General features: G+C 41.6%; 1 protein-coding gene across 1 annotated transcript in view; it reads left to right on the top strand.

Annotated features, from left to right (window-relative positions):
• cdh10a (cadherin 10, type 2a (T2-cadherin)) overlaps positions 1 to 20,645 on the top strand; it is a 44,595-nt gene extending 23,950 nt beyond the window's left edge. Inside the window, exons 4-12 of the mRNA XM_070553263.1 lie at positions 1,336 to 1,455; positions 5,393 to 5,560; positions 5,649 to 5,830; positions 8,270 to 8,523; positions 9,348 to 9,484; positions 9,553 to 9,674; positions 11,893 to 12,001; positions 12,193 to 12,444; positions 19,351 to 20,645. Coding sequence (XP_070409364.1) covers positions 1,336 to 1,455; positions 5,393 to 5,560; positions 5,649 to 5,830; positions 8,270 to 8,523; positions 9,348 to 9,484; positions 9,553 to 9,674; positions 11,893 to 12,001; positions 12,193 to 12,444; positions 19,351 to 19,841 — 1,835 coding nt within the window. The 3' untranslated portion in view covers positions 19,842 to 20,645. The remainder of the gene's footprint in view (positions 1 to 1,335; positions 1,456 to 5,392; positions 5,561 to 5,648; positions 5,831 to 8,269; positions 8,524 to 9,347; positions 9,485 to 9,552; positions 9,675 to 11,892; positions 12,002 to 12,192; positions 12,445 to 19,350) is intronic.
• Positions 20,646 to 21,604: the final 959 nt, after the last annotated feature.

Genomic DNA, 21,604 nt, shown 5'->3' with positions numbered 1-21,604 from the left:
GTGGGTGGGCGTGGCCATCCCCAGCTCATTTCTTAAACTGATAAAGCCCTGAAACAGCTAATTCTGTGGAGAATGAAATGGCTGAAACTATGAAGCAGTGAAGGGAGTTTTTGCAAAGAACGTCAAACATGTTTTGTACAGGCCATAGAATTACTGTAATTTAATAAAATCCTAAAATGTATCTCAGTGTAAGTTTGGCTAAATGCTCTGAACAAAAAGAATATCCCAAATCAACACATCTTTACTCATAACTAAATAAACCACTCACTCCACCTTAAAGATGTCAGTGCAATTAGAGGCTACAGAGATTTTTAAACAAAATACATTAATCTGTTTATTTCTGTTAATCTGTATATGTTATTAAGCATGCTATAAACTTGGAGTTTTATCTTCTTTAAGATTATTTTTGCAACAAACTGTGGTTTTCAAACTCACCAATTTTACCCAGTTTATTATGTTGGGTATTTACAAAACAGCATGTGGCTTTTAGTTTTGGTTAAAATGCATTTAATACAAATGTGGATGTGCTCTATATATAGAGCACTATAAACTATAGTTTTAGCCATCAGATGCATGAATTCATAGGAAAGGCACCTTTATCTGGAAGAGAATGCTCTGTTTTTCCTGAGATTAAAAACGTTTGATCACTGCGATCTGATGTGTGGAGATGTAGCATCACGGGACTGAGTAGAGACAGAGAATGAATGATGATTTGTCCTTCAGATACAGACATTTTATTGCAGCTGTTCTTGTTGCGGAGAAATCTGCATGATGAAGCAAAGCAAAGCCTTTCAAATGTCTCAGGGATCATTGTTGGCCATTTTTCACACGCTGCAGTGTAGATGATGAATGTTCCTAAAATCAACCCATTCATCTCCAATGTTTGCAAATCATCCAAGAGCAAAACCAGAATGCTTTTCTTGAGAGTCGCTTTGAAGCAAAAGACAAAAGAGGTGCCAAACAGCATAAAATCTGTAGCCTTTACAGATTCACCAGCAGAAACGAAGGCAGTCATTTGGTTTATATAATTGTGCCATTCGTGTGTTAGCCCCTTGCAGCACCAGCACATACCTAGCCATCACAATGCCATTTGCATCAGCAGCCTTCGGTGTGACATGAATGTTCGCGATGACACATGGCTAACATCAGGGCATGGTTGGCATTAAAAGCTGTCAGTTTGAGGAATTGCATGGCTAAAAACTGCTCTCAGGCCTGCAGCCAACCCATGCAAACGGAGAGTAAACAAAAATATGTTGACTCAGTTTCTTGATCCTGGCTTGGCTGCTGTAGCACAGTCAATTAAATTTCACTTTGCATGATTTTGCTTTTCCGCAGGAACGTCTGTTGCCACTGTAACTGCTACTGATGCCGATGATCAGACATATGGGAACAGTGCCAAGCTGGTGTACAGCATTCTACAGGGACAGCCCTACTTCTCTGTGGACTCTGAAAACGGTGAGACGAACTCTGGGATAGCTGAATATTATCATACATTACCGTTTTTTTCACTGCAACAGAAAATAATTTAATCAGATTTTCAAGGTAAGATCTTATAAGAAACATTTGATGGACCAGCTGCAACTTTTGGAAACCAGTTAGAAATACACACACACATACTTTTAATCTAAATTACATTAAATTGGTATTTTTGGGCCTAATTGTATTAATTACAAAAAAAATCAATAGTTAGAACACTTGAGACTAATTGACTCTTGCAGTTGGTTTGCATTAATGTTATAGGCATCCAAGACCCATCCAGATGCATTTAAATCTAATAGATTGTGACACTATGATACAGTTTTTCCTCAATTGCTTTGGTGCATTTCTCACAACAGAATTGATCTCTGCACTACTATTAAGGCTTTTCTCAAAACAATTAGTGCAAACTGCAAAACATGGAGGATAACTTGCAAAAGTGAGTCACTTCATCAAAAAGAAAAGTCGGTTGTTCAAAATAAGTAGTCAATGCTTCAAAAGCAAGTCTCTTAATCAAAACAGATAATATATTCATCAAAAGCAAGTACTTATATCAATCAAAGTGTCAGGGCTGTCACAATTATAAGTCATTACACCAGCACCTTTGGTCACAAAATCAAATGGTTTAAACTAGTGTTGTCAAAAAAATCGATACCTAGATATAAATCGATACTAAAAGTGGTATCTAAATTAGATATTCCATCCCTGTGGTATCGATATTATGGACTATTAGTTGTTCAAAAGTACAGAACAAAACATATGGCATAACAGCCTATGACAAAAATGCACCTTAAACAGAGTTTAAGCAGCAAAACATCACTCTGCAAATAGTGTATATATAGTGAGACAATTCATGATTTAAAGTGTTAACTTTCACCAATTTTTGTATGCACGTTTTAAAAAATGCTGATACTTGAAAGGTTTAAGCACTTAATACACTCAATTCTTAACATTTAATTTTTGCAATATAAATTGAGGAATGTTATTTTTTGAATAAACTTGTTCAATAAATTGGTGTTTTTAAATAGTATCGAAATCGAATATCAAGTTTTTTTTCAAGTATCGAATCGAGTTTGAAATTTTAGTATCGTGACAACCCTAGTTTGAAGATGTTCTCATTGTGACGGATTTCTTTGTAGGTGCTTCCCAATGACATGTCAAGTCTGGACAGCATGCATGGCATGTTGAAAACCATAAATTGGAAAGGAAAATCAAGACACTTCACATGCACTCTTGATAATATTTAACTGAAACTGTTCACAGCATTGTGCAACTGGGGAAATACAGTAAAACAAACATTTTACAGCAAACATAAACTCACTTAGACAGTAAACCTTACTGCAGTAGTTATGAAACAAAAAAAACTGAACAGACACTGCTGCATATCAGTCATTGATATCTAGACGCTCCCGTCTGTCTGCCCACGTTTTCATCAACATCACAGGGAATGTCAGCTCTATCGATGCATCGGGGAAAGTATCTCCTGGAGTGTCGAATCCACCCTCTGCAGGACTCTGCTTGGATGTCACCACAAGCTGCATCCATAGCTGCTAGCTGGGCCATTTGGGTATGTGGATGCCTGTCAGATACCTTCCACCTCCAGGAAGAGAAAAACGCCTCAATTGGATTTAGAATGGAGTGTAAGGAGGAAGAAACTCCATAAGCATCCTGTCGTGTGCTGCAAACCACTGCCTGACTACAGCAGAGTGATGGAAGCTAACATTGTCCCAAACCACTACATACATTGTCCGATTGTCACCAGGTCACACACCAATATTCATTAGTGTGAGATGAGGTTCACCTGAGAAAAGTCATTTATGGAGATCTCCATGGAAACTCCTTAAAAATAGGGTTTTCAAAATGGGTGTACAACGTTTGACAAGATGTTCAACAGATTTGAGTGCAATGACACGAGCAATGACATGAAGACTATTAGTTGTAAGGACAATGACTATTCAGCCGGTACAAGTATAAATAATTGTGACATTCATGATAAAAGCAAGGAGATAGTGATGCACAGCAAGTCAAAAGTGACCATTCTTTAGACATTTGTACTCAACTGCTTCATGCCCAAAGGCATTTGCCTTTGGATGAAATGAACATGAAACCGCCACTAGGTTGTGCCACAACAACTACATGTTGTGGAGGTTGAACTAACTGTCGTGCAAAGTTTAATTCTGTTGTGAGAAATGCACCAAAGCGACTGAGAAAAACTGTAAATGATAAATGAATAAATGACCCGCACTTGTATAGCGCCTCTCAGAGTAAGGACTCTAAAGCACTTTACACTACAGTGTATCATTCATCCATTCACACACACATTCACACACTGATGGTGATGAGCTACGATGTAGCCACAGCTGCCCTGGGGTGCACTGACAGAGGCGAGGCTGCCGAGCACTGGAGCCACCGGTCCCTCCGACCACCACATGCAGTTTAGACTATCGCTTAGACTACTGTAACTCTCTTTTCACGTGTCTGAGCAGAACCTCCCTGAACCGTCTACAGGTGGTTCAGAACGCCTGTGCTCGGCTTCTGACCAAGTCCTCCAAACACACCCACATCACCCCGCTTCTCCTCCAGCTTCACTGGCTGCCAGTCAAATTCAGGGTTCATTTCAAGATCCTGGTTCTGGTCTATAGGGCCTTACATGGACAAGCACCATCTTACATTGGTGATCTTCTCAGTCCCTACACCCCCAGCAGGTCCCTGAGGTCCAGTGATCAAAGCCTACTGGTTGTGCAGCACCAGGCTAAAGGTCAAAGGTGACAGATCATCTGCTGCTGTGGCCCCCAGACTCTGGACCTCTCTCCCCCTGAGCCTGAGATCAGTGGACTCAGTGGTCTCCTTCAAAAAGCAGCTGAAGACTCACTTGTTCAGGCTGGCTTTTGTATGACCTTCTTCACCTCTCTCTCTTTATTCTGCTCACCCCACCTATTCCACCTTCCTCAGGATCCAATGATTTCCCTCTTTCCTATTCACTCTCTCTCTTTCTTTACATTTTCTTTTAAATCGCAATTGTTTATTCTTGCTCATTTTAAATATATTTTTAAACATTTTCGAAATGCTTTTTTATATTTTTACAATTTTTATATTTTTTGTGAAGCGCCTCGTGATTTTTATCTTGAGAGGCGCTATAGAAAAGATCTTCTTCTTCTTCTTCTTCTTCTTCTTCTTCTTCTTCTTCTTCTTCTTCTTCTTCTTCTTCTTCTTCTTCTTCTTCTTCTTCTTCTTCTTCTTCTTCTTCTTCTTCTTCTTCTTCTTCTTCTTCTTCTTCTTCTTCTTCTTCTTCTTCTTCTTCTTCTTCTTCTTCTTCTTCTTCTTCTTCTTCTTCTTCTTCTTCTTCTTCTTCTTCTTCTTCTTCTTCTTCTTCTTCTTCTTCTTCTTCTTCTTCTTCTTCTTCTTCTTCTTCTTCTTCTTCTTCTTCTTCTTCTTCTTCTTCTTCTTCTTCTTCTTCTTCTTCTTCTTCTTCTTCTTCTTCTTCTTCTTCTTCTTCTTCTTCTTCTTCTTCTTCTTCTTCTTCTTCTTCTTCTTCTTCTTCTTCTTCTTCTTCTTCTTCTTCTTCTTCTTCTTCTTCTTCTTCTTCTTCTTCTTCTTCTTCTTCTTCTTCTTCTTCTTCTTCTTCTTCTTCTTCTTCTTCTTCTTCTTCTTCTTCTTCTTCTTCTTCTTCTTCTTCTTCTTCTTCTTCTTCTTCTTCTTCTTCTTCTTCTTCTTCTTCTTCTTCTTCTTCTTCTTCTTCTTCTTCTTCTTCTTCTTCTTCTTCTCCAACTGGTTTCCAATAACTTAACTTTCTTCCAATATGAGAGCAAAGCTAAATCCCAAGCCATCAAATGTTATTTTCTTTGAGATTTGTCTGGACTTGAAGTTAAATCAGATCTATATTTTGATGAAACCCATTTCTGCATTTTGGTTCCAGGCACCATCAAGACCGCTCTTCCAGGAATGGACAGGGAAGTCAAGGAAAACTACCAGGTTGTAATCCAGGCTAAAGACATGGCTGGGCAGATGGGCGGCCTTTCAGGGACCACGACGGTCAGCATCACCTTGTCCGACGTGAATGACAGTCCGCCACGCTTTGCCAATCGTAAGGAGCCATTTCTTGTTTCCTCTCTACTTGTTTTAACAATATTCAACAAGGATAGGGTGAATTTTCTCCCATCACCTCACATTAGATTCCTTCCGAGTGACTGCTGTGGAGTCGACAGAGATTGGTGGCGCCATTGGACGCATCAAGGCTGACGATCCAGATGTGGGTCACAACGCCGAAATGGAGTACAGCATTGTTGGCGGTCACGACACATTCAATATCATCACAGACCAGATTACACAAGAGGGAATCATCATCATTAAAAAGGTGCGTTCATCTTTTGTAGTTTAGAAAAAGAGAAAGGTGGTAACTTTACCCATGTTTTCATGTTTATTTGTTGTGTTTGGGGGGGGGGGGGGGGGGATGTCTCAGGAGCAGCAGGATGATTTTTGGGGACAGTTTTACAAAGTGTGTTTTACAGTCATCTCAAGTCAAGATGGCTGCCACAGCTCCTGCTCCTCTGCATCAAACACTCTTTGGAAATTCTCATTAACAACATATTTTTTATTTATTATTTTTATTTTAAATCACTATTAACAGTCTCAGTCAGCTCAGCTCATTGGTTCAGAAAACAATGACTATACATACAAATAAACTGACTATCTTTTGCAATTAGTCCAATAAAAATGGCCACTAAGGCTGATTGGCCTTGGAAAACACAAAAACGGCTAAAACTATAGAATCTGGGCTGAAATGTTACGTGTTGGTAGCCAAGACTCATCAGCTGCATTTACTCCAAGTAGCTACTAAAAAGCTGCACATGATTTTAAAGTCAGACTATGTAACTTTTTCATGTTTAAATCCTTTTCTTTTGCGAGCTAAAGTGACCCTTTACAGAGTTATTGAAATTTCACTCAGACCCCACCACCCCAGAATACCAGACTTGCAACTTCAGAGTTGCCAGGCTGGTCCCTGCTGGTAAGGGGAGCTGTGAAGGGGAGGGGAGCTGACATGGTGGAGCTGCCGCCCGCTTCCAGCACGTTTCCTGCGTGTTTTGGATCGTGAACACAGCTGATTTGTTTCATTTAATGATGAATAGCTCCTCTAGAAACTGATGAAGGCTTGGGAGACATTTCATTTTTTAGATAAAGGTGTTAAAAAGACCAACGCACAGCAAGGAGATACCTTTTACTTTGGGTAGAAAGAGTGAAATAATAATGGACACTATGGGATGCTAAAAGCAAGTAAAACTGCTTAGTATCCCATTAAGATATTAAGTGATTTTTTTTAATCAGCAGAATGGCTATAACTATTATTTCCGATCATCTGAGTATGAAACATGGATTACTCCAAGGAATACTACTCCTTAATGTTCGTTATATCTGTTTCTGTACATTCAAAAGGAATTTGCAATCAGCAGCAATAAGAGTTTGTCAGGATGAGAGGATGGTTTGGACCCAAAATGCAGTTACCCAGGATGACACGAGGCAGGAGTAGATGTATAAAGACAAATCCTTTTATTTTAGGAAGAACCCCAAAACTAACATAAAATCCAAAAGGGCAGGAAGGCAAAGTCAAAAATCAGGAAATCAAAAAACACAAGAGGAACGAGCAGACTGAGAATAACTCACGCTGACAACAACAATGGACCGACAAGAACAATGAGACAAGGAGGGCTTATATAGACAGGGAGGAGCAATTAGGGAAACAGGAAGCAGGTGTGTGGAGTGAGGCTGGAGGGAAGGCAGGTGACAGCAATTATCTGGATGGGGAAGAGAACCAGTGGAGGGCAGATTAACCTAACACTATATAAAACACAAAACTAAACCTAAAGACTAAGGGAAGAACTCACACAAACACATACACATACTGACACACACAAACCCATACACACATACAATGAACTGGGGAACAAGAGGCTGGGGCTACAACTTAAGACACACAACAGAGATGCAGACAAAGGACACATGAGGGCGCTAAGAGAACACAAAAGGGAATCCAGAGAGGGATGGAGAAACATTAGGAGACACATGGGGAAAGACGCAGACAAAGGACACATGAGGGCACCATGAAACACAAAAGGAGAACCTGGAGTGGGAACTGGAGTGGCTGGGGAACAAAGAGACACAGAACATGACAGAGTTACGTTAAAGTTCAACTTTCAACAGGAGATTTTACGTCATCTCATTCTTTTTACCAACCCTGAAATGACTTTTTTAACTGTTTAAACACTTTTGTTTTGAATATTACATTTTGGAGAAAATAGCGTGAGGTGGAAATTAAACCCAAACTCATTGCATGTTTTAATCTAAATCAATCTTTAAACACTTGTTTGATCTTGTTTTGATACAGAGAATCTCTCCTTCACACGCAGATTACAGATCATTTAGCTCCAGTCGGTAGGAAGGAAGAAAGGCATAAATTCATGTGAGGAAAAGGTCCCCTGAGAACATTTATTCACATAAAAAAAGATATGAGATATGACAGAACTTATTTTTGAACTGGAGTGTAAAATCTGATACCATAAGCCTGTAAAATGAATAATATAGACGGGTCTTTTGCAAGAAACTCTTTTAGTTTTCCCCTAAGATCCTTCGATCAGAATTCCTGACTTGGATTTGTTGCTCTGAATTTAGCGAGTGACTAAGATGAAGGCAGACAAATGAAATGCAATGAATTGCATATCAAAATCCTGCAGGCAGATCTTTTTTTTCTTTTGGAACAGAAAAGTCTACAGCTTTCCCTCTGATGCTCTTTCATCTCCAGACACTGGATTATGAAAGTAAGAGGGACTACGAGTTCAGAGTGGAGGTGAGAAACACCTACTTAGACGCGAGGTTCATTCACGGTGTGCAATTCAAAGACTACGCCACAGTCAAGGTCACGGTGGAGGATGTGGACGAGCCCCCAGTCTTCACAAGGAACCCTTACATCATCGAGGTGCACGAGGACACGGCTGCTGGCAGCTTCGTTGGCGTGGTGATGGCGAGGGACCCTGATGCGGACAACAAGCCCGTCAAGTAGGTCATGGGGAAAAAAACGTATCTGTGTGTGTTTGAGTTTATTCTTCATGGTATTTAAGCACGCGCTATTAAAGCTACAAGTAAATCAATACCCACCTAAGCAAAGACTTCCTCAACAAGCATTCAAATAATGTGATTGTTTCGTAACTCATCGTCCCGGGTTCAATTATACACGAGAAAATTGATGAAAAACAAGCAGCTGTGGATGTACAGTCGGCTTTTGTCATTTTTGTGCAGCGATGATGAAAATGTGCCCAGTAGGTTTATCTAATCCATCAAGCCACCCACGTGTCAGCGTGCAACAGGGAAGGAAAGAATATTATTCATGGATCCCTCCTGGTGATTTCCCAGTGGAAGATGGCAGTTGCCCCGCAAAGTGAATACAGACAGTGTTTATTTCCCAGGATTATGTAAGCCCTCCACGGCTTTGCACAAAGTCAAATAGTTTAATTTGCTGTATTGATTCACACGGCTCACAGCCGCCGTTGGAAACATATGGCGCCCGCCCGCCCCTGTCACGGAGATATGCCACTGTCGGCCCGCGCCACATGGCGAGCAGTGTTGCATATTCAAATTCCAAGGGAACATGAGAGGCGACTGTGACAAATGAGTAAACTCAATGAAAGACATGTCAGTGTGTGACAGCAGAGAGCATGGAAAACTATTGCGGGGGGGATTTCATGACTTTCGACTTTTTTTTTCTTTCTTTTTAGAAAATATGCAAACAAATCTGTGCAAATGAAACAAAACCCTACCACACTGGTCACATGTATGCAGAGAGAAACGCGAATAACGATGAGGAACCCATGCTGTTTTTGCAGATACTCCATCGATCGACACACAGACCTCGAAAGGCTGTTTAACGTTGATTCTGTCAACGGCACGATCACAACACTGAAAGCCCTGGACAGAGAAATGTCCAAATGGCACAACATCTCTGTGGTAGCCACTGAAAATAGTAAGTGATCCATAATAAGGGGCATTTCTCCCCGTAGCACCAACTTTAACTCACATTTTCCTTCTCAGGTAATCCTCGTCAGACGACTCGAGTGCCTGTGTTCATCAAAGTGTTGGATGTCAACGACAACGCGCCGGAGTTCGCCATGTCCTACGATACGTTTGTCTGTGAAAACGTCAAAGCAGGCCAGGTGAATAAAACGTTAATGTGGTCCAAGATCCCAGTTACGTAGGATGAAGATTTGGCTACTGCCCAATTTCTCGGAGATGCAGATTAGGACAGTTTACTTACCGTGATTGATGGTAAAGTATCTGAGCATGCATACCACATCTAAAACAAGGTTGTGGTGGCAGCATACTAAGACTCTGGGTGGATCGTGGTGGGCTGTATGTACTCTGCCTTAATGTCTGCACGGCGGCACCGGTTGGAGAAGGTTGCTCGCTTAAATCTGTGGTTTGGTCTTTCTGCAAGGAGTTTGCATGTTCTCTCCACGTATGTTTGGGTTTTCTCTGAGTGATGGTTTCCTTCCACAGACCAAGCATGTTAGGCTACTAGTACGTTACTTTCAACGAAAGTCTCTTCAAAAAACAAACAAATTTTAAGCTGGACAAATCTCGCTAGCATCAGGTTTAAGTTATGACCTGATTATGTCTAGCATGATCCTCTATCATATAGCTGCATCTTGAGAGAGGCATGCCAGGATGGGGCATGGTGTAAGCGTGAGTAAATGTTGTTGGATTGTTTCAAACGTGCTAATGCCTTGGTCACGGTGCAGGAAAATGTCTTGGGGTGGCAAACATGGGAAAGTTAAAGTCCCATAAGTCATCATCACACAGTGGTGAAATTACATCTCTGCAACTGACCAATCCCCGTGGGGATCGGTGAGCAGCAGCAGTGGCTGTGCTCAGGAACTATTTAGTGGATTTAAATGGATACTTTGATCCATCCATCCATTTTCAGCCGCTTATCCGGAGTCGGGTTGCGGGGGCAGTAGCCTTAAGCCTGGTTTATGCTTCTCAGTCAGCTCCGCAAGGGACAGACACGCACGGATTGACCGAAGCGTTTTGCTCTCATACTTCTCCGTCTCCTGGAGAGTGTTGCAAAGCAATTGCCCAGCAGGTCAACAGAGGGCGTAGCGCTGTTCTGTGGTATCCTGTCATGTATCGGTCCAAGATAGTGTGTTTATAATGTGTTTTTTGTGTATATAAGAGACTTTTAACACGGACATATTTGTCTCTCATTCTCCCACCGCTTCATGCGCTCCCCACCTCTAAACCCACGTTTCCTGTCATTTCCGTCCACAAATAAAACGCTTGCTGCACATCTTTTCACTCCTCCAGTCACGGGAGAATTAAATATTCACATTTTTAGAGTGTTTTCGCGAGGTATTCTTCAAGCTTCTCAGTGTCTGCCGCTAGTTATCCTCGGCTCTCTTTGCAATGGCGGCGCTGTAAACAACAGCGGCGTCCTGACCAATCACAAGCTTGCGTAATCCGTTTCGTTCGACGGATGTTTAAAAAAGTGGGCTCGACTCCGTACGTACTTGCGTGCCTGCCGGAGCCCTACGCAAGGACGGATAATGGCGTTGCGTGTCTCCGCACTGACGCAGACGGAGAAGCATAAATCAGGCTTAAGTCGAGAAGCACAGACTTCCCTCTCCCCAGCCACTTGGGCCAGCTCCTCTGGGGGAATCCCAAGGCGTTCCCTGGCCAGGTGAGAGACATAGGCCCTCCAGCGTGTCCTGGGTCTACCTTTAGGTCTCCTCCCGGTTGGACGTGCCCGGAAAACCTCACCAGGGAGCCGTCCAGGAGGCATCCTGACCAGATGCCGGAGCCATCTGCACTGGCTCCTCTCGATACTATGATATTTTACATATTTTTAGATCATTTTTTTGATCCAGTATGTACTGAAACAACCCTTTACAGTGTTAATGGAATGTCACTCAGTCCCCCACTGTGTCTGAACATGAACTACTCCTGTAGACACGAATGAAGACTGGGGAGACATTTCAGCAGTTAGATTAAGGTCATAGAAAGACGACTGCACAGCAAGGAGATACGTTTCACCTTTGCTTTGACCACAGATAATAACGGGCACTAGGGGGTGCTAGAAGCAAGCAAAACTGCTTAGCATTCCTTTAAGGAGCCATCTTTGTCCATTGTCATTCACTAAATACATGTTTTATCGAGCATGCAGCTGTCGGTCACTCCTCTTTAAACTAAGGTGTCTATGCACTGGTAATCTGCTGCATTTTCCAAGGTTAAAACACTTAGGTGGGTTTCCCAAAATACGTGTCATATGCAAAGAGATGTAGCATGCTCTTAAACCAGTGTCAAGGGGCAAAACACATTTATATTACATTACAGACATTACAGAGAACCGTCCTCATCAATTGTTGTTCTTTGCAGCTGATTCAGACAATAAGTGCCGTTGACACAGACGAACCCCTTGTTGGGCACAAGTTTGTCTTCAGCATGAGCGGAGGCAACCCCAACTTCACTATTGTTGACAAGGAAGGTAAGAGCTCTTCAACAAACCTAAACTCCATGTGATTTGATCAAAGTTCAATTTGGGTGACCTCAAAATCTGTGTTTGAACGGCTTTGAGAAAGAAAGAAGGAAATCTGTTGGATTATAAATAGTAAACGGATTTGGCCGGCTGAACCATCTCATTACCAACACGCTCCACCCATCTGCATCTTTCCTCAGACAACACGGCCAACATCGTAACGAGGAGGGGCGGTTTCAGCCGGCGAGAGATGAGCGTGTACTTCCTCCCTGTCGTCATCTCTGACAATGACTACCCGATTCAGAGCAGCACCAGTACGCTGATCGTGCGTGTTTGCGCTTGTGACAGCCGTGGAAACATGCAGTCGTGTAACCCAGAGGTGCTGCCCTTCTCAGACGGTCTCACAACTGGAGCTCTGGTGGCCATCCTGCTCTGTGTCATTATTCTGCTCAGTAAGTACCACGTGGACATGCTTGCATGGGACTTTTGGCTGGATTTATGTCTTGTAGTGTTTGTTTTGTTGCCACTCATCACTTACAACTTTAGTTTTTGAATTGTATGTCTTTTAAAGATTTGTCTGAGTCATAGACGTTTTCTATCATGTTTCTTAGCATTAAAAAAAGAACAAGGATACAAACTGTCGAAGCTTGAAACGCTGGAATGATGGACGTTCATGTCTTAAGTGTGGTATTCTAATGGCTGCATGCCTGCAACGGTCAAAATGTTTAATAACAGAACTGCAAAAATGTTATTGAGATTATTAAATGCCAACAATAAAGATCGATTGCATTTGTCTTTTAGAATCAGTTTTAATGCTTGTTGCCATGGAAACGTGCATCCGTGTACGTTGTTCATTTGGAGGTTTATGATAAAACTGATTTATAAACAGTTTGAACAACTCAGAAATGTTTGTGAATTCAACAAAGCAGAGCACCATCAAGGGTCCTTTTAAACCTCTGAAGTAGCTATTCTCCATCTGGACTTCATCACGGTCCATCACTATGGTGATTGTCCAGAGAAAGTAAAGGTAGAGGATGGAGCGGGCCAAATTAGACAGCTGGAAATGAAACAAAACCCAAAGAAAGTCATTTTTGACAGTAACACCCTCATGTAGTCGGATGACCAAATGTCCTTTTACGTTGATTATTTTGATTCGGAATGTAAATCATGTTAAACAGCAAAAGCTGACGTTCTGTCTTCAGCCAGTGCTACGGCTCCTCCACATGCAAGTTCAAATAAAATTATTGAAATTAAAAAGAAAATAGGTGAGAAGTGTTATTTGTTAATGGCATTTATCAAAGTTTGCAGTCTTGTTTTTGCAAGAAAACTGTGCTTTTGACCACTATTCTGTCTGCAAGAGAACATGGCTGAACAGGATTTGCTTATAACTAATTATGTCTGACCTTTGACCTTATATTGAAACGAGGAAATCAGGTGATACCGTGTTGGTTAGAATAAATGTAAAAGATGAAAGTAATGCTTTTCAGAAGTGCTAGAGTTGCTTTATTTGGCTAACCTGCTGCATGCTTGGTTATTGTGTAAAACAGCCATGTTCAGAACCCGCTGTTCTTTTTTCCCTGAGTCCAGTGAGAGAAGATTGCATTCGAAATAGAAAAGTGATTTTAATTTTAATAACTCTGGCATAAAGACAAAAATCGAACTACTCCTGGTAGTCCTTAATTCTGTGTTCGCTCTGCACAACCAGCCGAGAGCAACAAAACCTCTCACCACAAGCTCCAAACTTACTGAAACCAGTGAAATGCTTCTGAAAAGACGTCTTTCTGCCAGCAGCCTGACATCTCAACATATTAAAGCAATGAATAACGCTGAGCACATTAGCACATCGATACAAAGAGATGTCACCCTTAAACTGCGACATCTCACAGTCCCGATAATGAGAGACTTGCATCAGCAGTGATGGCTATTCAATAGATCAAAGATAAAAAGCTCAGTGAAACAACAAACTGGTGACAAAATGTACCACGACTCTGCTTCTCTCTCCCTATATTTCCAAGAACATTAGTTGACAACATGCAGAATGTTGTTCTTAAGAGGTATTGATCAGGACATTTTGGATTACAAATAAATCATAACATCGGCAGCTTGTGGGAGCCTGACAAATCGATGGGGTTGATTAGCTGGTCGATGGTTAGGGCTGATTAGGCTGAACATTGCTTTTGGGATTGGATGTTGAACTCATGTCTTATGAGGCATTTCAAAAACCTGTTTCTATTTGAGGATGGAAATCTTTTCATCAACATCTGATTTCATGTTTACGTCTTTTTCACTTGCAAGTTGGGAGTTTTGAATCAGTCTCACCGTCCTAAACAGCTGCTGGTATGATGGCTACCATTTTATTTTCATTTATTCTTTATTCAACCAGGAAGGTCCCACTGAGATCAAAATCCTCATTTTCAAGGCAGTCTGGCCAAGAGGCAGCAAAAGATACAGTCACAACATTTCTCAGTTGTATACAGAAATACAGATGGCAGTTACAGCACAGGAAATCCATCTCAAGTGCTCTGAATCTGTTTTTAAACGTATTCAAGGAGATGCGATCAATTAATTTCCAGTTTTCCTGCAACCTGTTCCATGAAGGAGCAGAGTGAACGAAAGACCCTTTGCCCAGTTCTGTGTGAGCAAACAGAACACAAAGTATCACCTGATCATTTGCACACAGACAAGAATAAAGTATTGGAATAGTGTATATTAATGTAAATCTGTCACACAGCCAGTATTGTCCACCATCTTTAATGAATATGTTGCTAAAAATATGTCAAATAAAAAAATAAAAACATTGCTGTTAGCTTATATTTTAAGAGAGATGCAACATAGCGCTGTGCAATTGACCACATTAATATATTCTTGATTTCCAGCTAAACAGTAAATGTACTGGAAAAAGGTAACAAATATCATTTTAGTACTTTTGACACAGTCTACACTTCAACATGTTAAAATGATGGCTGAACACACTGGCAAAACGTCAGTGATACTGTTTCCCCAAGGGCAAAAACCAATACTTAAATTAGGGTTTTACAGTAACATTACAGTTCAAGCCTAATTATGGGCAAGTTACAAAATAAAATCATTTGGATTACTATACATACGTCTTAAAGATGTGGGAAGCTCATTCAATAAATGCATTCGTAGTGGTCTCTGGTTGGAATGAATGCCATGCAAGTCGTATTTGGGGGGAAAAAAATCCCAGAATTGCTTGGATTAGCAGGGACAATCCTGCGCCGCAGAGAGGCAGCAGATGGCAGGATTTAGAGTCTTATCCTAATATGTGGACATATTTCCTTTGATTGGATAACAGCAACACGACTCTACCACTGACTCAGTTTGTTCTGCAACGTTGATGTTTTATCTCCACAACTAACACAAGTCTGGAGCAGGTCTGCTGTGTGGTGGAGTTGCTAATGCTAACAGTTAGCTTCTACTAGCTGTGACCTTCTCTGCAGTTTCCTGGACGCTAAACCAACAACAGCCTTCCCAGTCTTGAGTGCAGATGGGTGAATCCATGAATGTTAGTGACAGTGTGACGTGGATCTGTCAGGCTTTTCTAATCCTAGAGTCCCACCGTCTATTTTCTAACAGAAGCTAATGCTAATGCAGGAGATAGGCGCAGGAGACTATTTTCATGTTCAGCCTGCATGAAAAACTCAGACTCATTAAAATCAGAAATAATAATAATAAAATATATTTTTTCACTGTTCTACATCTTTAATACTGCAATTGTTAATGGAAGTAGGGTTAAAAGGTAAGCTACTTTGTTCTAATGGTATTCTAGCACGCCCTGCACATCCCTTATGTTATGGTTGTTTTCTGAATAACTGACCCAAAAGCACATGAGAACAACTCCATCAACCATCTGCTCTTTCATTCTAAATATCAACAAGATGATGCTGAAGTGTTTCAAAACAGTAGCCTTCATTTAAATATTGAACACAGGATGAGGGATGATTTCCAGGCGCATACAGGAACACTATGGAGCAGCCTTGGTATAGAGCCTGCAGTCCTGAAATAGCATAGACACAGCAAGCCCAGAAATTGTGCATCCTTGTCCGACGCTTTATTTTTACTCTTCTAATGTCACTGCACAACTATAGAGAACTGATTCCTGCAGCCTGTTGATGTTAACCAACTGGTATGGTGTAAATCACCAACATAACAACTTGCTCTTAATGTTTAACGTAACCTCTGCACGTAATTTACTGTAAAGAGATTAAAAGATGCCCTCGGCCTAACCCTGGCTGCTGGCTGAGTTTCTGTATGTGTTAAGAAAAAGGCAAAAGCCTTAAAATGTGTATAACTGTGTAGTGAATGTTTGCCTGAAGTGCAATGCTATTTGTATGCATTGCCTTGAGGATTATGTTGTTCAGACGCGGTTCTCTGTTTCGCTTTAAATTCACTTCTCACAAAAGCTGCAGAAAGCAGATGAGCCTAGCAGGAAGTTAGACATCAAAAGGGCTTCGGAAACCCAAACAAGATTAAAAAGGAAATACCTATTTAAACTCCTGCTTATATAACATGCAGCATAACTGGTGGCACTGGCTAGGGCTGAGCTGTCAGGATTCTTAGTAGTGATGATGACATGGTTCCCAACGAATCTCACGCTGCAGCTTTCCCTCACTCGTGAACAAGACCCTGAGATACTTAACTCCTCCACTTGGGGCAGGGCCTCATCCCTGACCTGGAGAAGGCATTCTACCCTTTTCCGAATCAAGACCATGGTCTCAGATTTAGAGGAGCTGATTCTCATCCCAGCTGCTTTGCACTCGACTGCGAACTGCTCGAGCGAAAGCTGGAGGTCACGTTCCGATGAAGCCAACAGGACCACATCATTTGCAAAAAGCAGAGACCTGATCCTCGGCTGGCCACCAAAACCGATCCCCTCAACACCTTGGCTGCACCTACAAGTCCTCTCTATAAAAGTTATGAACAGAATCGGTGACAAAGGGCAGCCCTTGCAGAGTCCAACTCTCACTAGGAATGAGCCCAACTTAAGCCTGAGTCATGCTTCTGCGTCTGCGTCAGTGCAGAGACACCTAACGCCATTATCCGTCCTTGCGTAGGTCCCCGGCAGGCACGCAAGTACTTACGGAGTCTAGCCCACTTTTCTTAACATCCGTCGAACGAGACGGAGAATGCATGCTTGTGATTGGTCGGTCCAGAAACCTGAGATCACTTCAGATCAAAGACCTGTTTAGCGGACGGGCATCCCACCAACGCCGCTGTCTCTCGCTGGTATTTCAGCAAGATAAGCATTTCTTCGTCGAGATCACACAGTTCCAACTCGATCAAACTTCTCTTTCTCGTGTTGCTTGCCATTTTTCAGACTGCGGAAGTGATTTTTAAGGAAATAGTAACGTCACTGTACTGCTACCTACTCTACACCCTCTGTTGTCCTGGCGGGGAATTGCTTTGCAACACCCCTTCAGCAAACGGGGGAGTATGAGAGCAAAACGCTTCCGTCAATCCGTGTGTATCTGTCCCTTGTGGAGCTGATGCAGAAGCATGACTCAGGCTTAACTGCCGGCACACTAACGGCAGAACTAACAGCCCGTGTCAGAGGGTCTGGTAACCCAAACTCTGAGTATGTCCACCTAGCATAAATAAGCTCACATCTAACTTCAAGTGTTCAATCAAGGGAATGTAGAATCCCAATACTGCTGACCGGATGTGTTGATTACATGAAGCAGTTCCGTGTCTGGTCTGGAGCATACAGCTGTGTGTTAAAACAAGGAAAGGCATCAGCGATATACCAGTGATTCCCAACCCGTGGTCCATGACCCCAAATGGGTCCCCACAAGGTTGTCTGTGCTGAGGTGGTGAGGGTACTAAGATTATATTTGTAAAAATTACATTAAAAAATCCCAATAAGGCACCCAGTAGAATAATCATAAACATGTATACGAGTTACAACTCTGTATGTTTGTAAAACAAAGTTTCTAAATAATCACTTTTAACGTGTTTATGTGAGTAAGAGATGGGCTTGGGGCTTCCGGGCTTCTCTTGGACTCAGGCAAAGGGGTCCTCCAGGAAAAAAAGGTTGGGAACTACCGAGCTAAACGGCAGTGGTTTGGATGAAAAGTGAAAAGAATCAAGAAAGAACACAACTTGGTGAAGAGCTTGGATTTTAGCTGCTGTTTAACTGTCTTACATCTAACCATGTTGTTGCACTGAGAATGTTCAGGACAAAATAGTTTCCCTCAGGACAATAAAGTTCTTATTCTGAAAGATCAGATACATAAAACTGTTCTTTTACCATGTCTGTGATGCAGATTTGTCCACTAGAAGATGTTTTTTTTTTTACAGAAATAATGTGTTCATCTGCTTTTATCTGTTTATTCTACAGTTTGAGACGTTGTACTTAGAAAACAAACAAAATCACAAATCAAAACTCTGAACACTTTGCTTAGACTTGATAAAATGCACCAGGGTTGTAACTTTAGCTTGGAACCATCCCTCATCTTATGTCTGTGTGTTAACCCGAGCTGTTTTCGCCTGCTGCCATAATGTTTTATTGAAGTTTGGCGTTGGTTTGCACTGACCAGAGTTCTGACACTAGCAGTTCAGAAGAGACCAGCTTTTCCTTCCATCTGCCTGATTTTAACTCCAATTTTACAACCCTGCGTCTGTTTCGAGGCTGATCTCCACAAACGTATCAAGTGTACTCTTCACAAAATATCACGGCATCTGTTCATTATTTGATGCTTTTTGCACTTGAACCATAGTGACAAATGGTCTTATTTACTTCTATTTGATCTGGGAATGGTTCACTACACACTGGTTAGTGATAAAAGTTCGTAAATAACCTTTGGAGCAGCCATCGCGTACCCAAGCTGACCCTATTCCAACCACCTGAAGGGATTGCAATTAACACCCAGGCAGGAGGCGGGTCGGGAACCGAACCTGCTGCAAAGACAAAAAAAGGAGAGGAAGTAAAAGGAGAGGAGCACAGGTGAAACAAGATTTGTGTTCAGAAAAAAAAAACTGAATCATAAATTTATTTATTAAAAACTTGCAACCCCATCTAAGAACATGCTCACTCTGCAGTCTCTGGTCTTTTACCCCTGAGATGAGATATGAAGATGCTTGTTGAGGAGTAGAAAATGGGAACCTCCAACCGCGGTGCATTCTAGAAAGTGAATGTGCCATTCAGGCGAAACGAGGGGAAAGAAAAGCTTTTGCACTGAATCTTTAATAATAGGAGGTGAACGCCTGAGGGAGAGTTGGGGATTTGTCACTGGTAGCAAATGTGTCTCCCTTCTGCTTTTTGCTCCCCCTTCCTAATGCATGACACAAGTTCGCTGGCACAAATCTTATGCTCTGCTCTCCTTGCTGTTTTTGTGCAGTGATCGTGGTGCTGTTCGCCGCCCTGAGGAGACAGAGGAAGAAGGAGCCTCTGATCATCTCCAAAGAGGATGTCAGAGACAACGTTGTCAGCTACAACGATGAGGGGGGAGGAGAGGAGGACACTCAGGCCTTTGATATCGGCACACTGCGCAACCCAGAGGTGATGGATGCTAACAAGCTACGCAGGGACATCATACCCGAAATGCTGTTTCCCTTTCGGAGGACATCACCGATAAAGGATAACACGGATGTGAGAGACTTCATAAACGGGAGGCTTCAGGAGAATGACTCAGACCCTACAGCACCTCCTTATGACTCCCTGGCAACCTACGCATACGAGGGCAGTGGCTCCTTGGCAGAATCTCTCAGTTCGCTGGAGTCTGCTGCTACTGAGGGGGACCAGGAATATGATTTCCTCAGCAACTGGGGACCACAATTCAAAAAGTTGGCAGAGATGTACATAGGGAGGAGCCCTGATAGAGAGACCTAGACAAAGCCATCAACCTCGCTTTTGTCAAACTCACTTTTAATGTTTGTTTAGCTAGCTAGCTAGCTAGCCAGATATTTGGCTATTTGTTTAGTTAGTTAGCTGGCCAGCTAGTTAACTGTCTGTATCAACCAAGATATCTGTTTGTCTAGTTCACTAGCTAGCTCGCTAGTTAACTGGTTGTCTCTTTGATCCACGTACATATTTGTGTGCACATGCTCAAACGTGCACGCTCAGATCTCTTCAATATGAGCGTGGAAGTGGAAGACTTGAACTGAGTGGCGTTTTTCTTATTAATGGAGATACAATATCAATCTCAAAGTTTTTTGCTGTTTTTGGTCAAAATCATTAAAGATGCCTTTAAATTTTAGGATTTTTTGTGAACAATTGTGTGGATAATGTGTTTTGTAATAACTTGAAAGATAGTAGTATTGTATACTATCAATGTTCAGTGGTACAGCTTGGTTTTGGGTGGGAAAGGGAAGGAGTCCGGTGGTTTTTCCAGCCAACTTCGTTCAATACTGTAAGTGTACAAAGTGTTTTTAATGATGGACATGGTATAAACTATTTGCTATCTCTGTTTGACAAGCAATGTTCATGTGAATGGTTGGTGCGGTTTACTTTTTTTTTGTTTTATTTTTGGTCAAACCGTGAATTCATTCCATCATATAGGTGTAAACATGTAATGGAACGTGTATGTTGTAGGAAACCATCATACACTGCTTTCATGCTGTTTGAATGCTGAGTCACATTGTTTTATATTTATATTTTTATACTTATTTTCATAATAAAATCATTGAAAAAATATCCCTAACCAACTTTTCAAGTTGTGTTTGATTAAAGAAATCGTTAGTCAGAGTGGAAAACACGCATAATGGTAAAAATGTTGAATAATTGCAGTTACTTGTTTCCAGAGGGTCCGTGTCTTCAAAGAAAATCATTACATATGTGAAGCAGCAATCTGGAGTTTTCCCTCTTTCAAGAATTGAAAGAAAAATTTTTTAGAAAAAAACATAAAAGTGAGTCTTACCCAGTACTCTGATATAATGGAGGCAATACATCAACTATTTTATGTTTGCTAAGCCCACCCCCTTGTCATAGAGCCTCATGCATTTTGAATTGAGTGCCGCGTTCACCATTAGCCAATAGTGTTAGACATCCGTTTCCATTCAGCTGTAAGACACAGAGTGCTCTCGTGTTTCTGGACGTACCTAGACTAAGTAAATAAGTCCATAAACAGCATAATGTGAGAATAACCATAACAAAATGTGTTTTTGCTCAGTTTGCCACCCAGAGGTGCACAATGACGAACGAGAGGTGTAATCACAGAAGTAGGGAGAAGGGCTTAAGGTGCAATACAGTTTTCTGCATCTAGATGGTGCCTTCTGAGAAAAGAACTCAGGATTTCTACTTTAAACAAAAGTTAGTTTTATATCCTGTTAGCGAGAGTCGTTTGTCTCAGAGGTGCTCAATAGGTCAATCATTGGTGGTGCAGGATGATGGTGGCCAAAGATGGCTGTGTTCTTGCCCCCAAAAGAAAAAAAATTGTCTAGAGGAAACAGCAAACATCCAATATGTGTCCTTAATGCTACAAGTGGCAAACAAACGTGGGGCCAACCACCACAATGCCAGCTCAAACACCAGGCCCCCAAACCCTCACAAGGAAGAGACAAAGACTACAAGGCAGGGAAGAATACGCTGATTACATTTCCACTACCCAAACCTAGAATTCAACTAGACTGAGGACTGACTTTCAGCCAGTGGGT

The sequence above is a fragment of the Nothobranchius furzeri genome, chromosome 7, assembly GCF_043380555.1.
Source record: "Nothobranchius furzeri strain GRZ-AD chromosome 7, NfurGRZ-RIMD1, whole genome shotgun sequence".
NCBI lineage: Eukaryota > Metazoa > Chordata > Actinopteri > Cyprinodontiformes > Nothobranchiidae > Nothobranchius > Nothobranchius furzeri.
The sequence above is the reverse complement of the archived record's forward strand: the minus strand, read 5'-3'. Positions and strand labels throughout refer to the sequence as shown.